The sequence below is a fragment of the Cimex lectularius genome, unplaced genomic scaffold (assembly GCF_000648675.2).
Source record: "Cimex lectularius strain Harlan isolate CLEC.00 unplaced genomic scaffold, Clec_2.1 scaffold37, whole genome shotgun sequence".
NCBI lineage: Eukaryota > Metazoa > Arthropoda > Insecta > Hemiptera > Cimicidae > Cimex > Cimex lectularius.
In genome coordinates, this window is record NW_019392682.1 from 713,753 (window position 1) to 733,338 (window position 19,586).

The 19,586-nt window shown below is 35.6% G+C and overlaps 1 protein-coding gene across 3 annotated transcripts in view; it reads right to left on the reverse strand.

The window, feature by feature from the left end:
* Window positions 1-2,625: 2,625 nt before the first annotated feature.
* LOC106665537 (ATP-binding cassette sub-family G member 1-like) overlaps window positions 2,626-19,586 on the reverse strand; it is a 242,947-nt gene continuing 225,986 nt past the window's right edge. For all 3 annotated transcript variants that reach the window (XM_014392017.2, XM_014392018.2, XM_014392016.2), the window contains exons 7-12: window positions 15,178-15,300; window positions 6,257-6,411; window positions 6,024-6,192; window positions 5,862-5,962; window positions 5,644-5,799; window positions 2,626-2,988 (exon numbers count right to left, since the gene is read on the reverse strand). In XM_014392017.2, coding sequence (XP_014247503.1) covers window positions 2,650-2,988; window positions 5,644-5,799; window positions 5,862-5,962; window positions 6,024-6,192; window positions 6,257-6,411; window positions 15,178-15,300 — 1,043 coding nt within the window. In that variant the 3' untranslated portion in view covers window positions 2,626-2,649. The remainder of the gene's footprint in view (window positions 2,989-5,643; window positions 5,800-5,861; window positions 5,963-6,023; window positions 6,193-6,256; window positions 6,412-15,177; window positions 15,301-19,586) is intronic.

Below are 19,586 nucleotides of genomic sequence, written 5' to 3' on the forward strand. Positions count from 1 at the left end.
TGGGCACATGGCACTATGATGGCACTCAGTGTGAGGGATTAAAATGCAAGAAAGTTTCAAGACCATCGACTGAAATACCCAAATATATAGAGAGGGCTCGAGCAGTAGGATTAAGAAGGAACAAGAGGTTGTTGCGAAACGTTTGCAATCGGGGGTGGATCAGTTTGTTAATAAAAAAGTCGGTCGTTAAGAATATTGAGATTAGTGGGAGTATTGGCAACATTTCTGAGGACTTTTGATAGGTAATTTGAAGGATATTATGCGCTGGATGCCGGATGGCTTAGTAGGTCGCAGAAAAGTCTTGTATAACGTTGTTTAGTGTTGGCGAAAAACAAGGCTTTCGGTCGTGGAAGTCTTCGTAGTTGTCCAGGTCTTATATTAAGTTGTCTGTTAGGTTTTGTGGTGACACCCAAAGGAATAAGCCCTCTCTATAGCAGTAGGATTAACAAGGATCGGGAGGTTATGAAACTTTTGGAATCGGGAGTGGATCAGTTTGTTTATAAAAGAAATGCTGAGGCCGTTGTGAATAGTGAGGTTAGTGAAGTAGTAGGAGTATTTACGATCTTTTTGAGGACTTTGTTGTAAAATATACATGGCCGTTTACGGTTGGCGATCAACAAGGCTTTCGGTCGTAGAAGTCTTCGTAGTTGTCGGAGTCTTATATTACGTTGTTGTCTGCTAAATTTTGTGTTAGGTTCCACGTCAGTCTGCTGTCTAGATATGTCCTACTTGACTACAAGTTGGTATCTCTTTGCTGTTGATGTACAGAAGAGTGCAAGACAATTTTTTCAATGCGAACGTACAGTTTTGACGTATTTTTCTTCATTCAGTCTTGTCCTCCACGTTTTCCACCTTCGACAGGCTCATAAAAAATTATTTTCATTTTTGAATACTTAGTGGCTGTAAAAATTGAAGAACAAGTTTAAATAGAACCCATTGATATGTGTAGACGGAAGAATGAAAACTTTTCTAAAATAAATCTTTATGTAAGTTCTTGAGGTAAAAAAGGCAGTGTCATGAGCGGGATTCCAATCCACGACCTTCGGCTAAATACGCCGCTGCTCTACCACTTAAGTTATCTGGACTTTTCTAAAGCACCTATGACTATTTTCACGTCAAAGAGGAATTGGGTTTTTACACTACAGATATTACAAAAAAAATTCAAACGGTTTGTTCTTCTCTCAACGATTTCGTATATGTATCCATATTATACAAATATNATATAGTTTTATATAATATGGATACATTTTAATAAGTGACGTTTTTTAATAAAAATAGGACGAATTTCTGTACAATTTTTTTTTCATGCATGAAATGGTATTTTCCACGCTTGTGAATATAGCTTTGACAAGAAAAACATCATATTTTTAGTTATGAAAACCTAGTTTTAATTACATTTTTTAGTTTATTAAAACTTTCGTGGATCCAATCAAAATCTAATTTGTTACCTTCTGGCATTAATATTTTGCAAGGATTATGTTTCATACAGTTTGTGGAAGCCAGATTTGGATAAAATGCGTTTACATTCTACTAGAAACATTTAAATATAATTTTCGAAAGTTTACAAATATCAATTTTACCTTTTAACAGTTTAAATAACAACATTAGGTGCCCTTTATGCGTAGAAAGGTTGCTCGATGGGTCCCACATAATAGAAGCGTGCGATGCCTTGGCTCCGTACAGAGAGCGTGTAGGCATGCCTCCGGATTTAGAAATGGTTCTCGGACACGGTAAAGATTTTCAGGGTCCCCCGTTCCACTTTTTAGGGTAATTGCAAGTTTTCATTTATATAGCCGCAAAAATATGTTTTGTATAAGTGAGCGTATTTATTAGAGTGAATGGGGAAGGGCTGATGGTGAAATAGAATTCCCAGCCCCTCGCTGTGTCCGTGCCTTGGGCTGATGGCGGAATATTTATAAAAGTATCCCATCGATCCCAATTAGATTAGTTTGTTATTTATTGCACGCAGGTCGATGGAGGAATATTGTATATATGTAGGTGTGAATGTATATATTTGTGTGAATGCGTATTAAACGTGTGTAATATTTTCCATGTGCTCGGGGCTGAAATGCCCAAACAGTCGGATGCCCCTTTAAAAAAAAAAAAAATAAATAAATAAAACAAATTATTTACATTATCAATTATTATTTATAAACATGGGTACATAACAATTATTTTGATTTTAATACAATAAAATACCTATTACATAAATAGCTACTTAATAACTACTAAATAACTATAAAAACTTAATTTATAAAATGATAGTGTAAATAATAATACATTATAATTTTTACAACATAAGCAGCATATACTAATTTCCTCGTTATTGATATCACAGTCCAGTAATTGTAACGGAGATCGCTATATATAAAACTAAACTCGCCACTTTGGGTAAAACCGTTGGACGGAGTAAACAAGTTAAATAACAGTCAATTCCATCATTGTGTAAAAATGTTTAGTTAGTTAACTTTATACATATTTATCAATATCAAGAAATGAAATCATATCACAAAACAACTGTAAAGATCTTACACAAATTACAATTGAATAAATAAAATTAATTAAGAGATGACTAAATCGTTGAACTATTAATATTGTTTATAATACAATTTACACGTTATTTACGGAGGTTTTTTTTTTTTTTTTAAATTACCGTTTGTTCAGTTTGAACCAAATAGAGAGGACTGTCAGCGCGTAAGAGAGCAATCCGATGAAAATGATATAGCATATTTCCGGGCCTGTCTGGAAATCCGAAAAGCCCATGTCTTTGAGAAAGATCTGTGGCTTTTTGTAATGGCAATAGATCTCGTAGCACGGCAGCTCGTCCCGGCCGTTGCCGTACAGGGAGAGGAACGAGCCCTGCAATGCCGACCTGAAGTAGCTTATGTTGTAAAACGGCCTGAGGGGTGTCGGAATGTCCTGGTACCTGCTTGTGAAGCCAAAAACCGAGAAGAAGACAGAAAATACGGGCGCCAGAAAAACAGCAATCTGAAACAACATTTTTTAGCATAATTTTATTAATGAGTTTTTATATTTGCGAATTTTATGAAATTGGAGAAGTAATCTATTAATTATACTCCTAACATAACACTATTCACCTTTCTCAACTAAGTAGGAAATCACAAGGCTGTTAGAGCTTTAGGGGACTTAAAAAATTCTTAAAAAATATCCGAAAGGATTCGGGGTTGATGGATTAGAGGGTGGAATAAATGTCTAGCGTTTCATGTAGGCGTATATTTAGATTTTTTGTATGTTTGGAGTACAAATAGGATCTGAAGATTTATCTGCATAGGTTAAATGGGAAGTAAAGAGTTTGGGTAATGATTCGAAGGAATATGGACTGGGGTGACTCGATCTGAGATGAACACCTACCCACTATCTAACGGTACCCACTAGGTGTCAACATTTCAGGAATGTCCTCGTTCTCCGTTCTGCAGCCTGTGGAGCAATTCCATACATAAGCAGGAGCCTTGCCTCGTTGACTTCAGACTCGCCACACCGATGAGGTCTCAACATTCACTAATACAGCAACGGAGACCCGACTAGCTTTCACTATCTATTGTCTACCTGGACAAGCCGACTACACCAGCTCAAAAGCAAAGGATCAGCCTCGCAGCATCAGCCTCGCTCTTGTCTTCTCAACAGCAGACTTGGCTACAGGCACTTGCTGCCGAGTCTACTGGCTCACGATGTCTGACCAGCCTCTCTCCCAGACCTCTATCAACGGCACACATCCATCGACTCTACACTTCACAACACCGGCCCTTGTCAGACCCATCAAAATCCAGTCTCTAAAAGATCCTTTTGAGGCTGGAACGCTTGGTTTCATAGTTCATAAATCGCGAGGCCATTGGCACTTTGGCACTTAAAGGTACGTTTACATCTGACACTTTTGTCCGGAAATGTGGAGTGTCAGAATCGCTTTCATTGTTTACATACTAATAGAAATTACGAGAAATTTATGTCATAGACATGTATACGACAGATCTCAAAATACGAAACTTGGAATAAATATACAACCCGTTGACATACAAGACCTATTTTTGTGTACACTATGCCCTGTGTACTTGTACACATTTTTTCATCTTTCATTCAAACAGTTGATTTTATCATGATGTGAAAGCATCAAAACGCAAAATTGCGGCCTGTGTAATTGTTCTAAAGAGGAAAAGGAAGAAAAAACGTTCTGTATGTGTTCGAGAGTGCGTTTTGAGATGTGAAAAGTCGTTGCTTACAATGAATTAATGTCTGAGCTCAGTATTGAAGCCCCAGCGCAGTTTTCGATTTTTTTTAAAAGAAAGAAACCTGCTGACTTTGAAAAGCTTGCTTGTAAAATTGGTCATATTGCTGTGAGCGAAATAAAGTTGTACAGACTGAAGAAGAAATGGCAGAGCGAAGGGTGAAGGATATTTTTGATTTGGTTGAATCTGATCCTCCATTTTTCAAATATTCTTCCGTAAAGTTTCTGAAGGCCACTGATGCGTCTAGGATTGTATCGGGTTGGATAAGAATAACTGCAATGTATTCTGAAAAAAGAATGGGACAAATGTAGGTGCCTTGCGAAACACCCGCTTCAGAGCAGAGAGATGTTACAGAGAGTGTTTCGATCGGTTGTGAAGTATCTTTTGGCAGTTTCTATTATATTTTCTATTATTTCAAGTGGATTTTTTGTGTTCCAAGTAAGCCATGTCGACGTAAAGTCACAAATAGCGTATAACTTTAGTTGCTGGTACAGGAAAAGATAAAGCAAACAATGTTAGTTGCTGGAATTTCGTTACGTTGAATCTGTTTTTTTGTTTTTTTAATTTCTTGAACCATTCTTACAAAGAGAAGAGAAGGGCATCGAGATTTCTTAAGGCCACAACAGATCAGGGTTTGCTGAAGGGTCGAGGTCTAGTTGAGTATTGTTAGGAATGCAATGAAAACGGAATAAAGAATCCGACCAAGAATGTTGCCTTGTGAAACACTTATGTCGGCATGGATGATGTGGAGCAAGACCGGTATATGTCTATAAGAAAGCTCGTGAGTTTCCAGAGTAAGTTTGAGTACCACGCTCTTTTTAACAGTTGCCTCTCGTCCAGGAAAGCACTCGAGCCAGAATTTCTTCCGCTGACGTAATAATGACGTCTACCACCATGTGGCACTGCTGAATGGCATATTGTTTCAAGGATTTTCCCAGAAACTGAAGAAAATGATAGTGCGACGTGAAAAAGAAAGGTGCTGTGGTTTGTCAAGCTTGGGAATAGGTTTTATGACATCATTTTTATTGGTTTGGGAAGTAGGCAGTTTTAAAAAAAGTAAGTAAAAAATACACCTTATCGCTTGAAAATCGGATGGAAATTGAGAAATAGTCGACCCCTCCGAGGGTAATTAACAATTTAATGGTCTTAATTAATCTAGCACCCTTTTTCGAGCTAGCCTCTGCCTTGCACAGAAGATCAATATTTCAACAGCAAAGCTGCACATTTCACTTAATACCGACTAGAATATTATAGTTACTATTATCATGCATATTTTGGTAATAAATAAACAACTAGGGCCGTCTAGATTAGTCACCACACGTAAAATCATTTAATACATTCCTGAATATTTATTTATAATTTTTTTTCTATATTTTGGTGAGTTGGTCAGAAAATAACTTACCGTGATGGGAAGGAGAGCTCCAGCGAGAAACCCAGTAGCCTGGGCTGTCAGAGAAATCGCCAAATTGAACATGACGTAGGTGCCAAACCTGGGCCACTCCAGCGGCTGCGATGTCAGCCAATACCCGGGAATTAGATACAGCATTGCACAGGCCGCCTGAAGGAACATACAATTTGACATTACGGTCGATTAATTGCAACTGGATCCGTACCACTCACCTGGAAGGGCAGTTCGACTAAGAGCAACGCGAGGAAATACGACGGCAAGGAGTACCATCGGTTAAAGTGTTCTCTAGTTAGAACCTTGTATTCTAAAGGAACTGGTGAAAGAAAAGAAAAACAATATAAAAAAATAAAAAAATAAAAATTAAATGAGCTTACATGACAAAAGGACGGTCATCTGACCGGTGTAGTGTAGAAATAAAATAGAACCATAAACAAAAATAAAATTAGCCAATAATGTTTCGGCGTTGTTGCCCACTTCTTGGTACAAATATCCAAACACGATGGATATAAACAAGTGAGCGACAAACCTGAGTACGATGTGCATCTGAAATTTAAACAAAATAACAATTAAAAAAACATTCTTGACCTATCTCATAAATCTAGCATACTATATCTCTCTTCAGCACTATTATATTTCGGTTGTAAAGGTGAAAAAGTTGAAGCCATGCCGAGGCTGGTTTGGGCAAGCATCGGACAGAACCTAGGTCCGAATCCGAGCCGTCTGCCTTGGCCCGTTTGCTCGACCGTTTATAAATGTCTAGGCCTGAAAAATCATAAATTTTATATGAAAACCTGTGCTATAAAACTATTAAATATCATGCAAACATGCTCGAACAACACTTAACACGGTACGAAATAAATTTATGTGGTCCGTTTTCCGAACATGGCAGGATATGATTGACAGTGCATATACAGGGTGACTGACAAGTGTCGAAAATTTCAGGTGTATCTGCTCACCATATGCAACAAAAAGCTTACTATAAACCCCTGTCCAAATCTCAACGGTAAAAAAGTAATTTCAGATTTTTGGTGTTTTTTAATTTTTCGACTTAGGTCTACTGAATTGCTTATAAACTTCAGAATTACTGACTATAGAAAAAGCTGGTTTGTGCCATCTGAAGGAACGTTAAATTGGCTCTAAAGAAACCGATTTACATTGCATAATTGATGAACAAATTCTGCACGAAAAATTCAGAAAAAACAAATATGTTAAAATTTGGAATTTTTTGAAAATGTTGGATTGGTAACTGTTAATAACCACAAACTTCTGGTTTGCTTTGCAAATTCCCTCAAAAGTTCATGATTCAATTTGCTTCCAGCGGTTTATCCACCTTTTGGATTACGTCTTGGTTATCCATACAAGACCAAATCAGCAAATCACGATTTTCATTGCAACGGACAAGGAACCACAGAAGCCTTGTGTTATTGTACATCCAATTCCCTTGTAGGTGTAAGGCTTTCAACCATAGAATTTTATTGATTTCGAAAAAGCTTTTGCTAACGTCCAACAAAGGAAAATGATAAAAATTCTTTTAAACATTTAAATGGATGAATAAAATATTCACATTATCACAAACCTTTACTGGAAACAAAAAGCTAATGTTAAGATAGAAGGCTACACAAAGAATGGCATCGAAATCAAGACAGGTGTGAGTGAGACAAAGGTGCAGCCTGTCGCTACTACTATTTAAGAATAACTCCAAAAACATATTCAGGAAAGCTCTTTATGATGTGCGAGAGGGGATAAATGTGAAGGCTAAATTATAGCCGATAGGCGGGCGATTTTAATTACAGACAGCCAATTTATGGTTATGAATAAAACACCTATCAAGGAAGTAGAAATCATGATGTCCATAAAATTAGAGAGGGTTCGAAAGATAGCGTACCTAGGCTGTCAATTGAATGACTTATGGGACCACTATAAAGAAATAAAAACGAGGATTGAATAGGCAAGGACGGCATTTATTAACAAGATAAGTACTGTGCAAACACGAAGTTGATCTGTGATTAAGAACATTTTTGAAATGCAATAGAGATACTCACGATCTTTATGTTAACCCGGTTAAGTCTGCTAGGTCATGTCAGAAAACTAATGACGTAGATATGTAAGAATCGGCTGGTTAACATTGCTTGATCTAACAGGCCAAGCCCAATGTTACATGTTTGTGTGGTGATTAGTGACCGTTAATCGATAATTATTCAGAAATCGTGAGATGCGGTCTGGTGTGATGTAGGTTTCAGAAAAACATTTTCTTTATCGTGCCAACGTTTCGATCTTCATTGAGATCATCTTCAGGGCTCAAAATGTTTGTATTCTGTGTAATTGTGCCATTCTTGCGTGTCGTGTTGAGACTCTCAAAACACTTTGAGCCCTGAAGACGTTGATAAGCTCAAGGTTTCATGGATGTCGGAAGAAGGCAAAATTGCGCTGTCATCTGCGCATGTAAAAAAATATAAAATAACGTACTTTCGAGGAAACTGTGTTACCATTCCTAAGTAAGTAAATTTCAAATAGATCATAGTGAAAATGGTCAGCCGTAATATACGAGTCCCAACTCGGGTTAAAGTTAAGGACGTCTTTGGATGATTTAAGACGTAAAGTTCTATTATCCCAGGAGTAATATTTGAGAAGATTTATATTTGTAAAGTATGTGTATAGTATAATTAAAGAAAAGAATAATTTTATTTTTCATTTATTAAACATAAATCTTCTTTGTCTGATATAGAAAAAAAATCGTCCAAATTATCCACGTTACAATTAAGGACAATTAATATCCAAAACGAAGACCTACACACCTTTAGCATGTACGTAGATCAATGAACGACAAACAAAGCTACAAAAAAAACTTTTAAGTAAATGAAAAAAGAAATTAAACTATTTTAAACAACAATCGTTTAAAAAGCTGATCAACAGAGAATGGGAGCCTCTGGCGTAGTGCTAACTTATGCTGCGACATAGGGATGTTTCAGGTCGTTTCCGATGAAGAAAAATCCAAAAGATTTGCGGAACACCAAGGCATTGAAACCTAATAAATTAGACGATACTGATCACGATAAATTTATACTCGATTCACTTATGATACCTGTATGTTTAAATCTGCCACCTAAACCAATAACAAATATCACAAGTAATATGATAGCTAAGGGGCGTCGGTGGACGCAACGGTTTTGGCGTTGACACGGCCTCATCATCGTAAGGTAAGAGTCCCGGGTTCTAATCCAGCGGCCCTGCATTCGAACCGGACATACAAAAATGGGCTTTTTATCTTAACCAGCGATACCCTGAGGGTTGATAGGACCTCTAGGAAAAAAGATAGCTTCATAAAAAAATCACCTGGTCATGTTAGGAAGGTAAATGTTTCAACAACTTCTCAAAAAAGTAATCGTTTTCTGACTTCATTATTTATTGCAGTGTTGAGAACTGTACTTTTCCAATGGAAACTTTCCTACATTAAAATGATCCCAAAAGTTCCACAACATATTATCGACCTATAGTTTGTTTCTTCTAAATTATTTGAAAAATTAATTAACAAAATAATATCTCTATTCCTACTCGAACATCTTACCAGGTCATAAATTTGAAAAAGCAGAAACTATACGCGACTGAAGTGGTTTTAAATGTTTCTCAGGCCTTCGACTAAGATTGGTCTGAGGGATTATTATACATATTAAAACTATTTTCACTCCAGGCTTATTATCTGTTTATACTGTCGTTTCTTAATGAGAGATTTTACGCAACAAACTAGGGATCAGAGTCTTCTGAGACGAAAAAAGTGCTTGCAGGTGTGCCTCACGGATCAATACTGGCTCCGCTATTGTACACAATTTTTACTTCTGACGTGCCCACAAACGAGAATCACTTATTGCCACATACAGAGATGACACCGCAATATTAATAATTATGTATTCACCCCTCTTCTACACAAGGTTCCCTACGTCATAAAACCACATGTTAATTATTTAAAAATGGAGAAATCTTTGTAAAATAAAGTTTAACACATCAAAGTCACAACATATTACATTTACAGTCCGCCCTGAGATTAATATTATTCAATGAATATATTCCTCAATCCGATAAAGTTAACTATTTAGGACCTAAATTTTATAGAAGAACTTGGAATCTGCACATACCATGAAAAACTCCTCAACAAATGATTTCAAATGCTTTATTATCTACTGAACCGATGACCAAGATTACCAATAAAATCAAAACTTTCGACATATACAAACCCAAACTTATTTGGATGTACGGGTGCCAGGTTTATGAATCGGAATTCCAATATTCATTGATTACAATATTTTCTGTTCAAAGATTTTACAGCTAATTTTTGTTTGTTCCTTCTTATGTAAACAGTAACATTGATCATCACATGTCGACTTTTTTATTCATCAAAACATATCACAGACGTTTTCACAGTCAATTACATGATTATTAATCCGGGTAGCTTTCTCTATAACGCCCTTAATGCCCAATCACAAATTGAAATCCCATCTGCTGGTTGTATACAGTGTGTTCGGCTATTCGTGTTACAAACTTTGTCAGTATATTCCACATTCAAACAGGAAACAAAAAGTCATAACTAACTACGGTCCTAATCTCAATAGTTTCGGAGTTAATTCACTTTTTCTGATATTTTTAAGATTTCACAACCTTGCTTCAAATAAACCATGATAAGTCCAAAACTAAAAGACTTTGGACAAATCCGTTCATACCAGTGAAAACTACGTTAAATTTACAATAAGATGGTATCAATGCTAAACTTGTAAACGTTCGTGAAATAAGTGTTTTAGTAGCGAGAACATTGAAAAGTTTTTTTTTTTTTTTTTCAAAGTTGAAAAACTTTCTATGATGATTCTAAACTATGTCCAAACCTAAAGACCAGCAAATTTCAGAAAACGTACTCGATTTAATCTCCTTTCAGTGGTGCAGTTTCTTTTTTAATTACTTTTTCAAAGATTAAAAAATTGATGGAGGATAGAAAAAACCGTGGTTGAAGGATTGGTAAGGTGGAAAGATTAATAATAAAAAAACAAAAATCTTTTTTTTAATTTTCCAGCATATCAATCCGTCAGCCACGGTTTTGTCCTTTTCTCCATCAATTTTTTAATCTTTGAAAAAAGTAATTAAGAAAGAAATTACACCACTCAAAAGCATATTAAATTGAGTACGTTTTGTGAAATTTATTAGTACCTAGGTTTGGAAATACTAGTTTAGAATCACCATAGTAAGTTTTTCAACTTTGAAAAAAAAACTTTTCAATGTTCTCGCTACTAAAACACATATTTCACGAATGTTTAAAAGTTTAGTATTGATCACATCTTATTGGAAATTTAACGTAGTTTTCACTGGTACGAACGGATTTGTCCAAAGTCTTTTAGTTTTGGACTTATCATGGTTTATTTCAAGCAAGGTTGTGAAATCTTAAAAAAAATCAGAAAAAGTGGTTAATCCACTAAAAAGGAGATTAAATTTTCTGAAATTTGTTGGTCTCTAGGTTTGGAAATAGTAGTTTAGAATCACCTTAGGAAGTTTTTCAACTTTGAACTTCTGTCTACTAAAACACTTATTTTACGAATGTTTACAAGCTTATTGATCTCATCTTATTGGAAATTTAACGTTATTTTCAATGGTATCAACGAATTTGCCCAAAATGTTTTAGCTTTGGAGTTATCATTGTTTATTTGAAGCAAGGCCGTGAAATCTTAAAAAATCAGAAAAGAGGAATAACTCCGAAACCGCTGAGATACGGAAAATAGTTAATTAGGACATTTTGGTTCCATTTTGAATGTAGAATCTACTGGCAAAGTTTGTAACACCCGTATCGTTTAATATAACGTTTAACATAAATAAATGAAATAAAAATGATCAAATATGAAGGCGTGTAAGAAGAAGGTAAATTATTAAAAAAATTGTTAAATTTTTCGTATAAAAAGATCTCACAGAAAAGAATGACTGCAGTGTTTCAAATAAAGCAAAAATAAATAAATTTATGACAGACAATACTCATGATACCTTGTAATAACCGAGGCTAATCTACTATTAAGTGTACTTTTATATATATGACAATATAAATTAGAAAATCTTGTTAAACTAGAAAAATTTCATAATTAAAATTTTTATTATATTAATTGAACTTGATTTAATGAGTCGTTACTTCTAGCTGTTAATTATTAATTCTCCGCCCATGATATTATTCTCATTTAATTCTTAGCACGGAATTTCCGAGGTCCTAAAAATTCTCTCTCAACTTTGAGTTTTTAGTTATGTAAATTAGGAATAAATTAAATAGAATACGTAAAAGTTTTAATGTAGAAATTTCCAGTTTCCAAATGGTAAAGTACGTCGAAAGAGGAAATTGTTAATAAAATTGGGCGTTAAAAGTTAAAAAAAGAAGGTATTAGAAGGAGGAAAAAGGCTGAATAACGGCGCTGAATATACCAGACAGGTCATCTGGGGTGTGATGCGGGTCTGAACTTAATCGGTTTACGAGGTAACAGTTAAGCGCAGACATTCAAGTCCCTATGGCGGCCAAGTTTCTAATGGAAACGGAAGCGGAAAAGTTTTTTTTTTAACACAAACTTTCCGTACTGTTCTGAAATCAATTTGTCACCGTAACAACTAAACGGTCTCAAAGATGTAATGAAATTAGTGTGACGAATGAAAAAAGGAATTAAAAGAAAACACTCCAGAGTGTAATTATTATTTAGATATTTTTTCCGACAAGGATGGGACGTTATAATGGCTTTTTCAATTAAAAAACCTAACCCGAGAAAAATCTTCTACCAGCCTGTTTTGTTATATAAAGACTTTCTTTTAATTCCGTAGCACGTGTGTCATTTATTAATTTGAAGAACCTTGGCTATAATCGGCCCTTTCTCGTTTCAGACGATTAATCACAATCCGTCCTAGATTCTTAAAACCCGGCTGCTAAATAGCGGAAATGACAAATGATGATTTATTCTTCCGAAGCTTAAATTGTAAGGAAGAAAAAAAAATATCATTCCTCTTCCGTCCTCGCTTGTCATTTGGAATAGGTTTTTTTTAAACAACACGCATTTGAGTAATTAAAACTTATTATTTTAATAAATTCAGAAAAACTGTAATTATTGCAAAGTTTATTATGCTACGACATCAAATCCACCGACACAAAATGGCAGCAATAAAATATGTACAAGATAAACCAAAATCACAGCCAATAACAAATGAAACATGCGAAAACAATGTAAAAATTATAGAAATCATAATAATGACAACTACAGCACTAATACTCATTGATCTTGAGCCCATCAACACAAATAGAAATAGAATAACAGCACTGAAGACCATAAATACAATGAAATCTACCCACATCCGCCCTTAAAACAGAAAGGAAAAATAAATCAATCAAAAGATCATTTCGAGACGTTGACAGAAAAATCAGACTACGCTACCCACCCTAAAAAAAGCTAATGAACCCTCAACAATACCGACAAGTATTAAACTTCTCTGACCATACTATCCAGATAGACCTTTTGATCCTTATCTACTCCATAAAGCTAGCATACCCAAAAGACCCCTCCATAAAACACTGGGCCGTCATCAGGAACTCACAGCCTAACACTTTTCATCTTAAAAGATCATGCCTTTGGAACCATTGCCTTGTTTTCCCTTCGTGTCTATCTGCAATAAAGACCTTCAGATCCCACGTTTTCGAACCAGCAAGATCATTCCCAATAGACTTCTCCATATAATACTAAACCATCATTCAAACCTCCTAGCCTAACACCTTTAATCCTACACCCTTCCTGAGAGTCATATAAGTCGTCAAGAGCATACGTCCTCAAAAACCCTTCCTTTTTCCTTAATATCTACACAGACCTACAGAACCCATCTCCTCCAAACAGCTGTTCCGACAAACCTCTCCATGATGCCCTTGACCCTCATCTTACCACCTTTCATCCCGAATCATTCCCCACGCACTTTAATTCGTATCGAACAGACCTTCGAATCGGTTCTCGAAACCGCAAGAACTTATTTAGACGATGCTATAAAGACCCTCGACCATCATTCCAACCTCCTAGCCTAACACCTTTAATCCTGCACCATTCGTGACAACCATGTAGTCGACTAAAGAGCCTTGAAACCATTGCCCAAGTTTTTCCTTACTATCGTCACAGATCAGAACCCATCTCCTCCAAACAAGAGTCCCAACAAACCTCGCCATAATGCACTTGATCCTCATCCCAATCATAACGTTAACACCTTTCATTCCGGACCATTCCTGACAACTTCTAAAGTGCCTAAAGCTCCAATGGCATCGCAATTTACTCCCTGAACTGTCGGTTTCGACCAAGCGTCCAACGTCCAAAGTATACAGTCACTACAGTCCAAAATACATCAATCCATTGCCCAAGCTCTTTAATTTGTATCAAACACAGACCTTCGAATCGGTTCTCGAAACCGCAAGAACTTATTTAGACGATGCTATAAAAACCCGCGACCATCATCCCAACCTCTTAGCCTAACACCTTGAATCCTACACCATTCCTGACAATCATGTAGGTCGATTAAAGAGCCTTGGAACCATTGCTTAAGTTTTTTCCTTACTATCGTCACAGACCTTAAGAACCCATCTCCTTCAAACAAGAGTCCCAACAAACCTCTCCATGATGCACTTGACTTCATCCAATCACCATCTTAACACCTTTCATCCCAAATCATTTCCCAAGCTCATTAATTCGTATCAAACACAGACCTTCAAATCGGTTCACGAAATCGCGAAAACTTACTTAGACGATTCTATAAAAACCCTCGACCATCATCCCAAACCTAGTTCGACCTCTTTCACCCCGAATCCTTCCGAAAAGTTCTCCTAGACCACACGGTTTAATAGTTTTTTCTAGGTTGAGTGGTTTTTCCGTAAATTCCAGGGTGCCCTAGTAAGTTGGCACCCTTGTTTGACAACCCTGACACAAATTGTTTTTCAGATATACCCCTACATAAACTTTAATATAAAAAAATCATTAGAAAATCAATTGAACCTACTTTGATTATTTGTCTTCAATTGAATATACTAGTTGTTAATATACATAATATATGTAACATAATTATATATTGTATATATTAAACTAATATTGCAGTTAATTATACTTATTGTATTAGGGGGATTTTTCAAAACTAATCTATTGTTTGGTTAGTAGCAATAAAACTACTTCAAAGAAAGATTTGGTAGTTAGAAAGCATAATTATAGCAAATGGCCGTACTGTTGATATTAATTAAGCTTTCTAATGTGTGTTTGTGTGTGCGCGTGCGCGTGTGTGTGATTATGCACATGTGTGAATCTGATTCATTGATAATGTGTCAAATAATGATATGCTGATTGAACTTATTGTTATATCAACTTTTGATGATTTGCTAATTGATTGTTTTTGGTGTTTAGTTGGCTCAAATGGTAACAGGCGTTCAAAGTTAAACATTGAGATTCAAACGGTGGAGTTTGCCAAATGATAACTTATCAGGGTGAATCATTTGGGAAATAACTGTCTTACCTTTCTCCCCGTCGATCACTTTATCTGCACTCTCGACCAGAGACAACTGCTGAAACGAGCTGGTGGATGTTTCCGCCATCTGTTCAAGATCCCTCGGGTAGTCGCCGGAAGCCACTTCTATCACTGGAAACATAATTATCACTAAGATAGTTGTCCGAAAGGCTAACTCTCTTGGCCAACTTGCTAGATGTATGGCATTGGTGTTTGAGGTTTGGACCTCTCATTCCTAACTACTTACTAAACCATGAGAGCAACTCGGGGCAAGTTGTTCCGACGCCCTCAACTTCCCTAATGAATTCTATAGTAGTTTAAGATTTCTCTATTTATGTAGCCACTCTTCCTCCCCCTTGTTTTAACTTGTTTCTAACAAGATCAATCCACTCTCAACTTTTTTTTTACTTACATCGCCCGCGAAAGCTCAAATGAGAACCGAATTCTTAACTAGAACGGAGATGAAACCGAACCTCCCACCAAGTTAAAAATTTCATATAGTTTCAATTAACGAACATGACGATTTGTAAGTTGTACCGACGTGCCAAAAAATTTGACAAATTTATTCTATGAACTGTAAATAAAAAAGTAAACCCTCTCATCATTGCATCTCAATTTGTCTGTTCGTCAATCGATCAAGCTGTATACCTTCTATATCTGATTGTACCCCAGCCCATCAAAAACCAAACCGACCACATGGTTTTTGGAGGAAAAAATGGCCAACTTGGGAAATGCATATTTTCTCAACCTTTTAAGTCAGCGACCTGCACTAGGCCTTATTTTTTAGGAAATTTTATTCTGAACCAGACGGCTTTTCTAAATGTTTTCCCATCTTCAGTCATTCATCAGTGAATTCAAAATTCGGAAACATGGTCATTTTTGCACTTTTCAAGAATAAGTTATCAATTATTCACCTTCCTTTTTTCCCGATTTCTCAACTGTTTTGCCAGTTATTCAGATTTTGCTCCAAAAAACGCCGTTTTAAACGTGCTAATAGAAAAAATCTTGGTTTTTGAAGGAAAAAATGGCCAACTTTGGAAATGCATATTTTCTCAACGTTTTAAGTCGCAGACCTGCTCCAGGCTTTATTTTTTTAGCAAGTTTTATGACGAACAAGGTGGCTTATTTCAATGTTTTCCTAGCTTCAGTCATTCATCACTAAATTCAAAAATTCGGAAAGATGTTAATTTTTGCACCTTTTAAGAATAAGTTATCGATTGTTCACCTTCCATTTTGACCGATTTCCTAACTGTTTTGCCTGTTATTCACGATTTTTGGGCAAAAAACGTCGTTTTATACGTGGTATTGGAAAAACCAGGTCAGTCTACCCTCCTTCCAACGTTCCCTTCCATTTTCGGCTTCTCGCCATCCTCAGTGAGAAAAGCGTCCCTCATAATCTCTTCTAGCTCTAATAGATGCTTTTCTGTAATCGAGTAGCACTCGAACAGTTCGTCCCTCTGTCTCACTAATTTTACTTTTCATTCTTTTCACTTTTTCTGACTGTTACTACGTCTTACTCACTTTACTTTTCTCTCACCCTCAAACACTCTCTCTCACTCTCTCTCTCTTCCTCTCTCGTTCTCGGTCTCTCTCTCTATGTCTCTATCTCTCTCTTTCTACCTATCTATCTATCTATCTTCTTAGAACCCTTCCTCCATCTATAATTCTTTCTATTTCCCTTTTTTCTCTCTCGGTATCTTTCTCTTTCTATCTATCTTCTTACAACCTTTCCTCCATCTATCATTCTTTCTATTTATCTTTTTCTTTCTCGCTCTCTCTCTCTCTCTCTCCCTTCTCTCTCTCTCTCTCTCTCTCTCTCTCTCTCTCTCTCTCTCTCTCTCTTCCTCTCTCTTTTTCTCTTGTGTCTAAGACTTTTACTGCGTCTAGTTTATAGTTTTTTTGTGTTTAAGTAGTAAGCCAAAGATTAGGAGAAACACGATTGTAATAATTTTGATTAGAAAAAATCAGAGAAAATTTAAAACATTTTTAACGAAAATTTTTCGTTTGATATCATCTATAGTCACTTGTTAGAAGAGGTAATAAACTTAAATACTGATTCTTGATTTTAATTCGGCCACATTCAACGATAATGAAGAGCGAATTCTTTTACACGCTTATAACTAAATTGGCACTCCTGTTTTCAAGATCAGTCGAATATTAATTAGCCACGGCCTTGTTCCACCCATTTATAATGTAAACAGCGACGAATATTCACCGGAAACTTGAAATTTCCTTGATGTTATTTTCTTTGGACAGGATTTTGTTCAGCAATAATTTATCCGGGAAGGCTAAATATGAGCACGACCTGATATTTGAAGCTCATTAGCTCCGTGAAACATAATGCAAACTGGTCTCAGTTTTAGTTTACATGTTACAAACATCCGTACCGGGTTCAAAAACGCCAGAAATGTTTACGAAGATCATATTTCTCACTATAAATTAAATACACTAGAATATAACAAAATAAAACATAAATAAATAGAGTGGTCCAGCATAAACCCTAAAAAATTGGATTTCGATATCCTAAATAAAGTGAAATATAACCAAGCAAACGGTTCTATCTTAATTTGGTCTGAAGTTAAGAATTTTTTTACGCGTTTTATCGAATTCCCGATCTTAAACAATAAATTGGCATTTTTTCAAGATCTAGAGCGTCTGTTCCAATTTTTCGCCAATTTTTTAAATTCTACATTAAAGTTCCCTTAAGAAGGACATATTTTTAATCTTGTCAGACGCCGATATATGTTTATTAACTCAACCCAAAACGAAGAATTTAAAAAAAAGAGAAAATTTTGATAAATTTCGAAAAATACTTTTTCCAACAAACATATTTATGGGGGAGCCAAAAATCATAAAAACCTCTTCATTTAATACGCTTTTTTATTGTTTTGGTAGTTTAAGAAAACAACCTTTTAAGGGTTAAACAACCTGGAATGTTAAAAAACGTGGTCCAATGTGTAAATTTAACGAATACAGAAGAGGAGTGAACTGTTCGATACCGGAAATTTTCTACTTTTTTTAGTATTTTATTTCGTAATAAAGAGATTTGACTTATTAATATTACTTTTTTTTCGAGGATCATCACCATAATCCATCAGGGTACCGGTTTTTTTGAAAAAAAAGCCCATTTGTAAGTATGTCGGGTTCGAATGTAATATGCTGGATTCGAACCCGGCAACTTTACCTTAAAGTGTTAAGCGCCGTGTCTACGCCTAAACCGTTGCGGCCACCGACGACCTCTTACATAATTCCTTACAATTAATTAAGGTTTTTAGTTGAGATAAAAAACCTTAATTAATATATATTAATTGGTCAAGCGGACCACGAAATTAGTGAATTTAATAATTCATTACTTTTTTTAAATACTGCACCATCAAAAATGTTGTTTAAAATTTTTGAAATCGCACAGTTCACTCCTCTGCGTAAATGGAGAGGTTTCTGTGGTGTTTGGCAGCCCTTCAAATATATTTGTTGAAAATTATTTTTGGAAATTTATCAAAATTTTCTCTTTGTTTTACATTTTTCATTTTGGGTTGAGTTAATAAACGTACATCGGCGTCCGATAAGATTAAAAATAGGTTGTTATAGGAAATTTAATGTAAAATTCAAAAATGTGTTTAAAAATTTGGAACAAATGGTCTAGATCTTGAAAAAGTGCTAATTTGTGACTTAAGGTTGGGATTTTACTAAAAAAAAAAAAAAAAGTAAAAATCCATAAGTTCGGACCGTATTGAGATAGAACAGTTCGATTGGTTGCACTTGGAAGTTGTCCCATTTAGGATGTACTATAACAAAACTTTTTAACATCGTAACACCTCTGGTTCCATCATCGTCCGGGGGTTCGTACGAAAACTGAGATGGTGGAGATTTATTAGTGGGTTGGAATGGAATTTAGCCTATCGGGATTTGGCTAAATCTAGTTCGTATATATTACGGTTGTAACCATTTCTTTTTACCCACGGTTGAGGAAACATCGGTTGATTTTTGTTTAACCCGAAACCGTGTGAGTACGACCGACCTAACGAAATTAAATCTTCCCCTCTAAAATGTAAACATGGACAGATTCCCGATATTTGTGTTGTAGGCTTGGAAAACGATGGATGAAATGAAATTGAAAAATGAGAGGGTGAGAAGGTGGGAGAGAGTGAGAGAGAGAGAAATTGATCCCTCTAAAAGGGATTTTTTGATATAAAAGAATCTTAAAACGTAAATAAGCAAAGAACAAACGAAAACTATCGCTGAAAAAATGGTACATAATTTTTTAAACAAATATGTGTACTTCAAGTTCATTAAAGTAATTCATTCCAAAGCAGCGAGTATGATAATTCTAAAAAATAACAAAATTTTGACAAGGTTATGGCAAAGGAAAATAAAGAAGGATAGACGACTAGACTGTTTGATATATATCAAATTCTTTT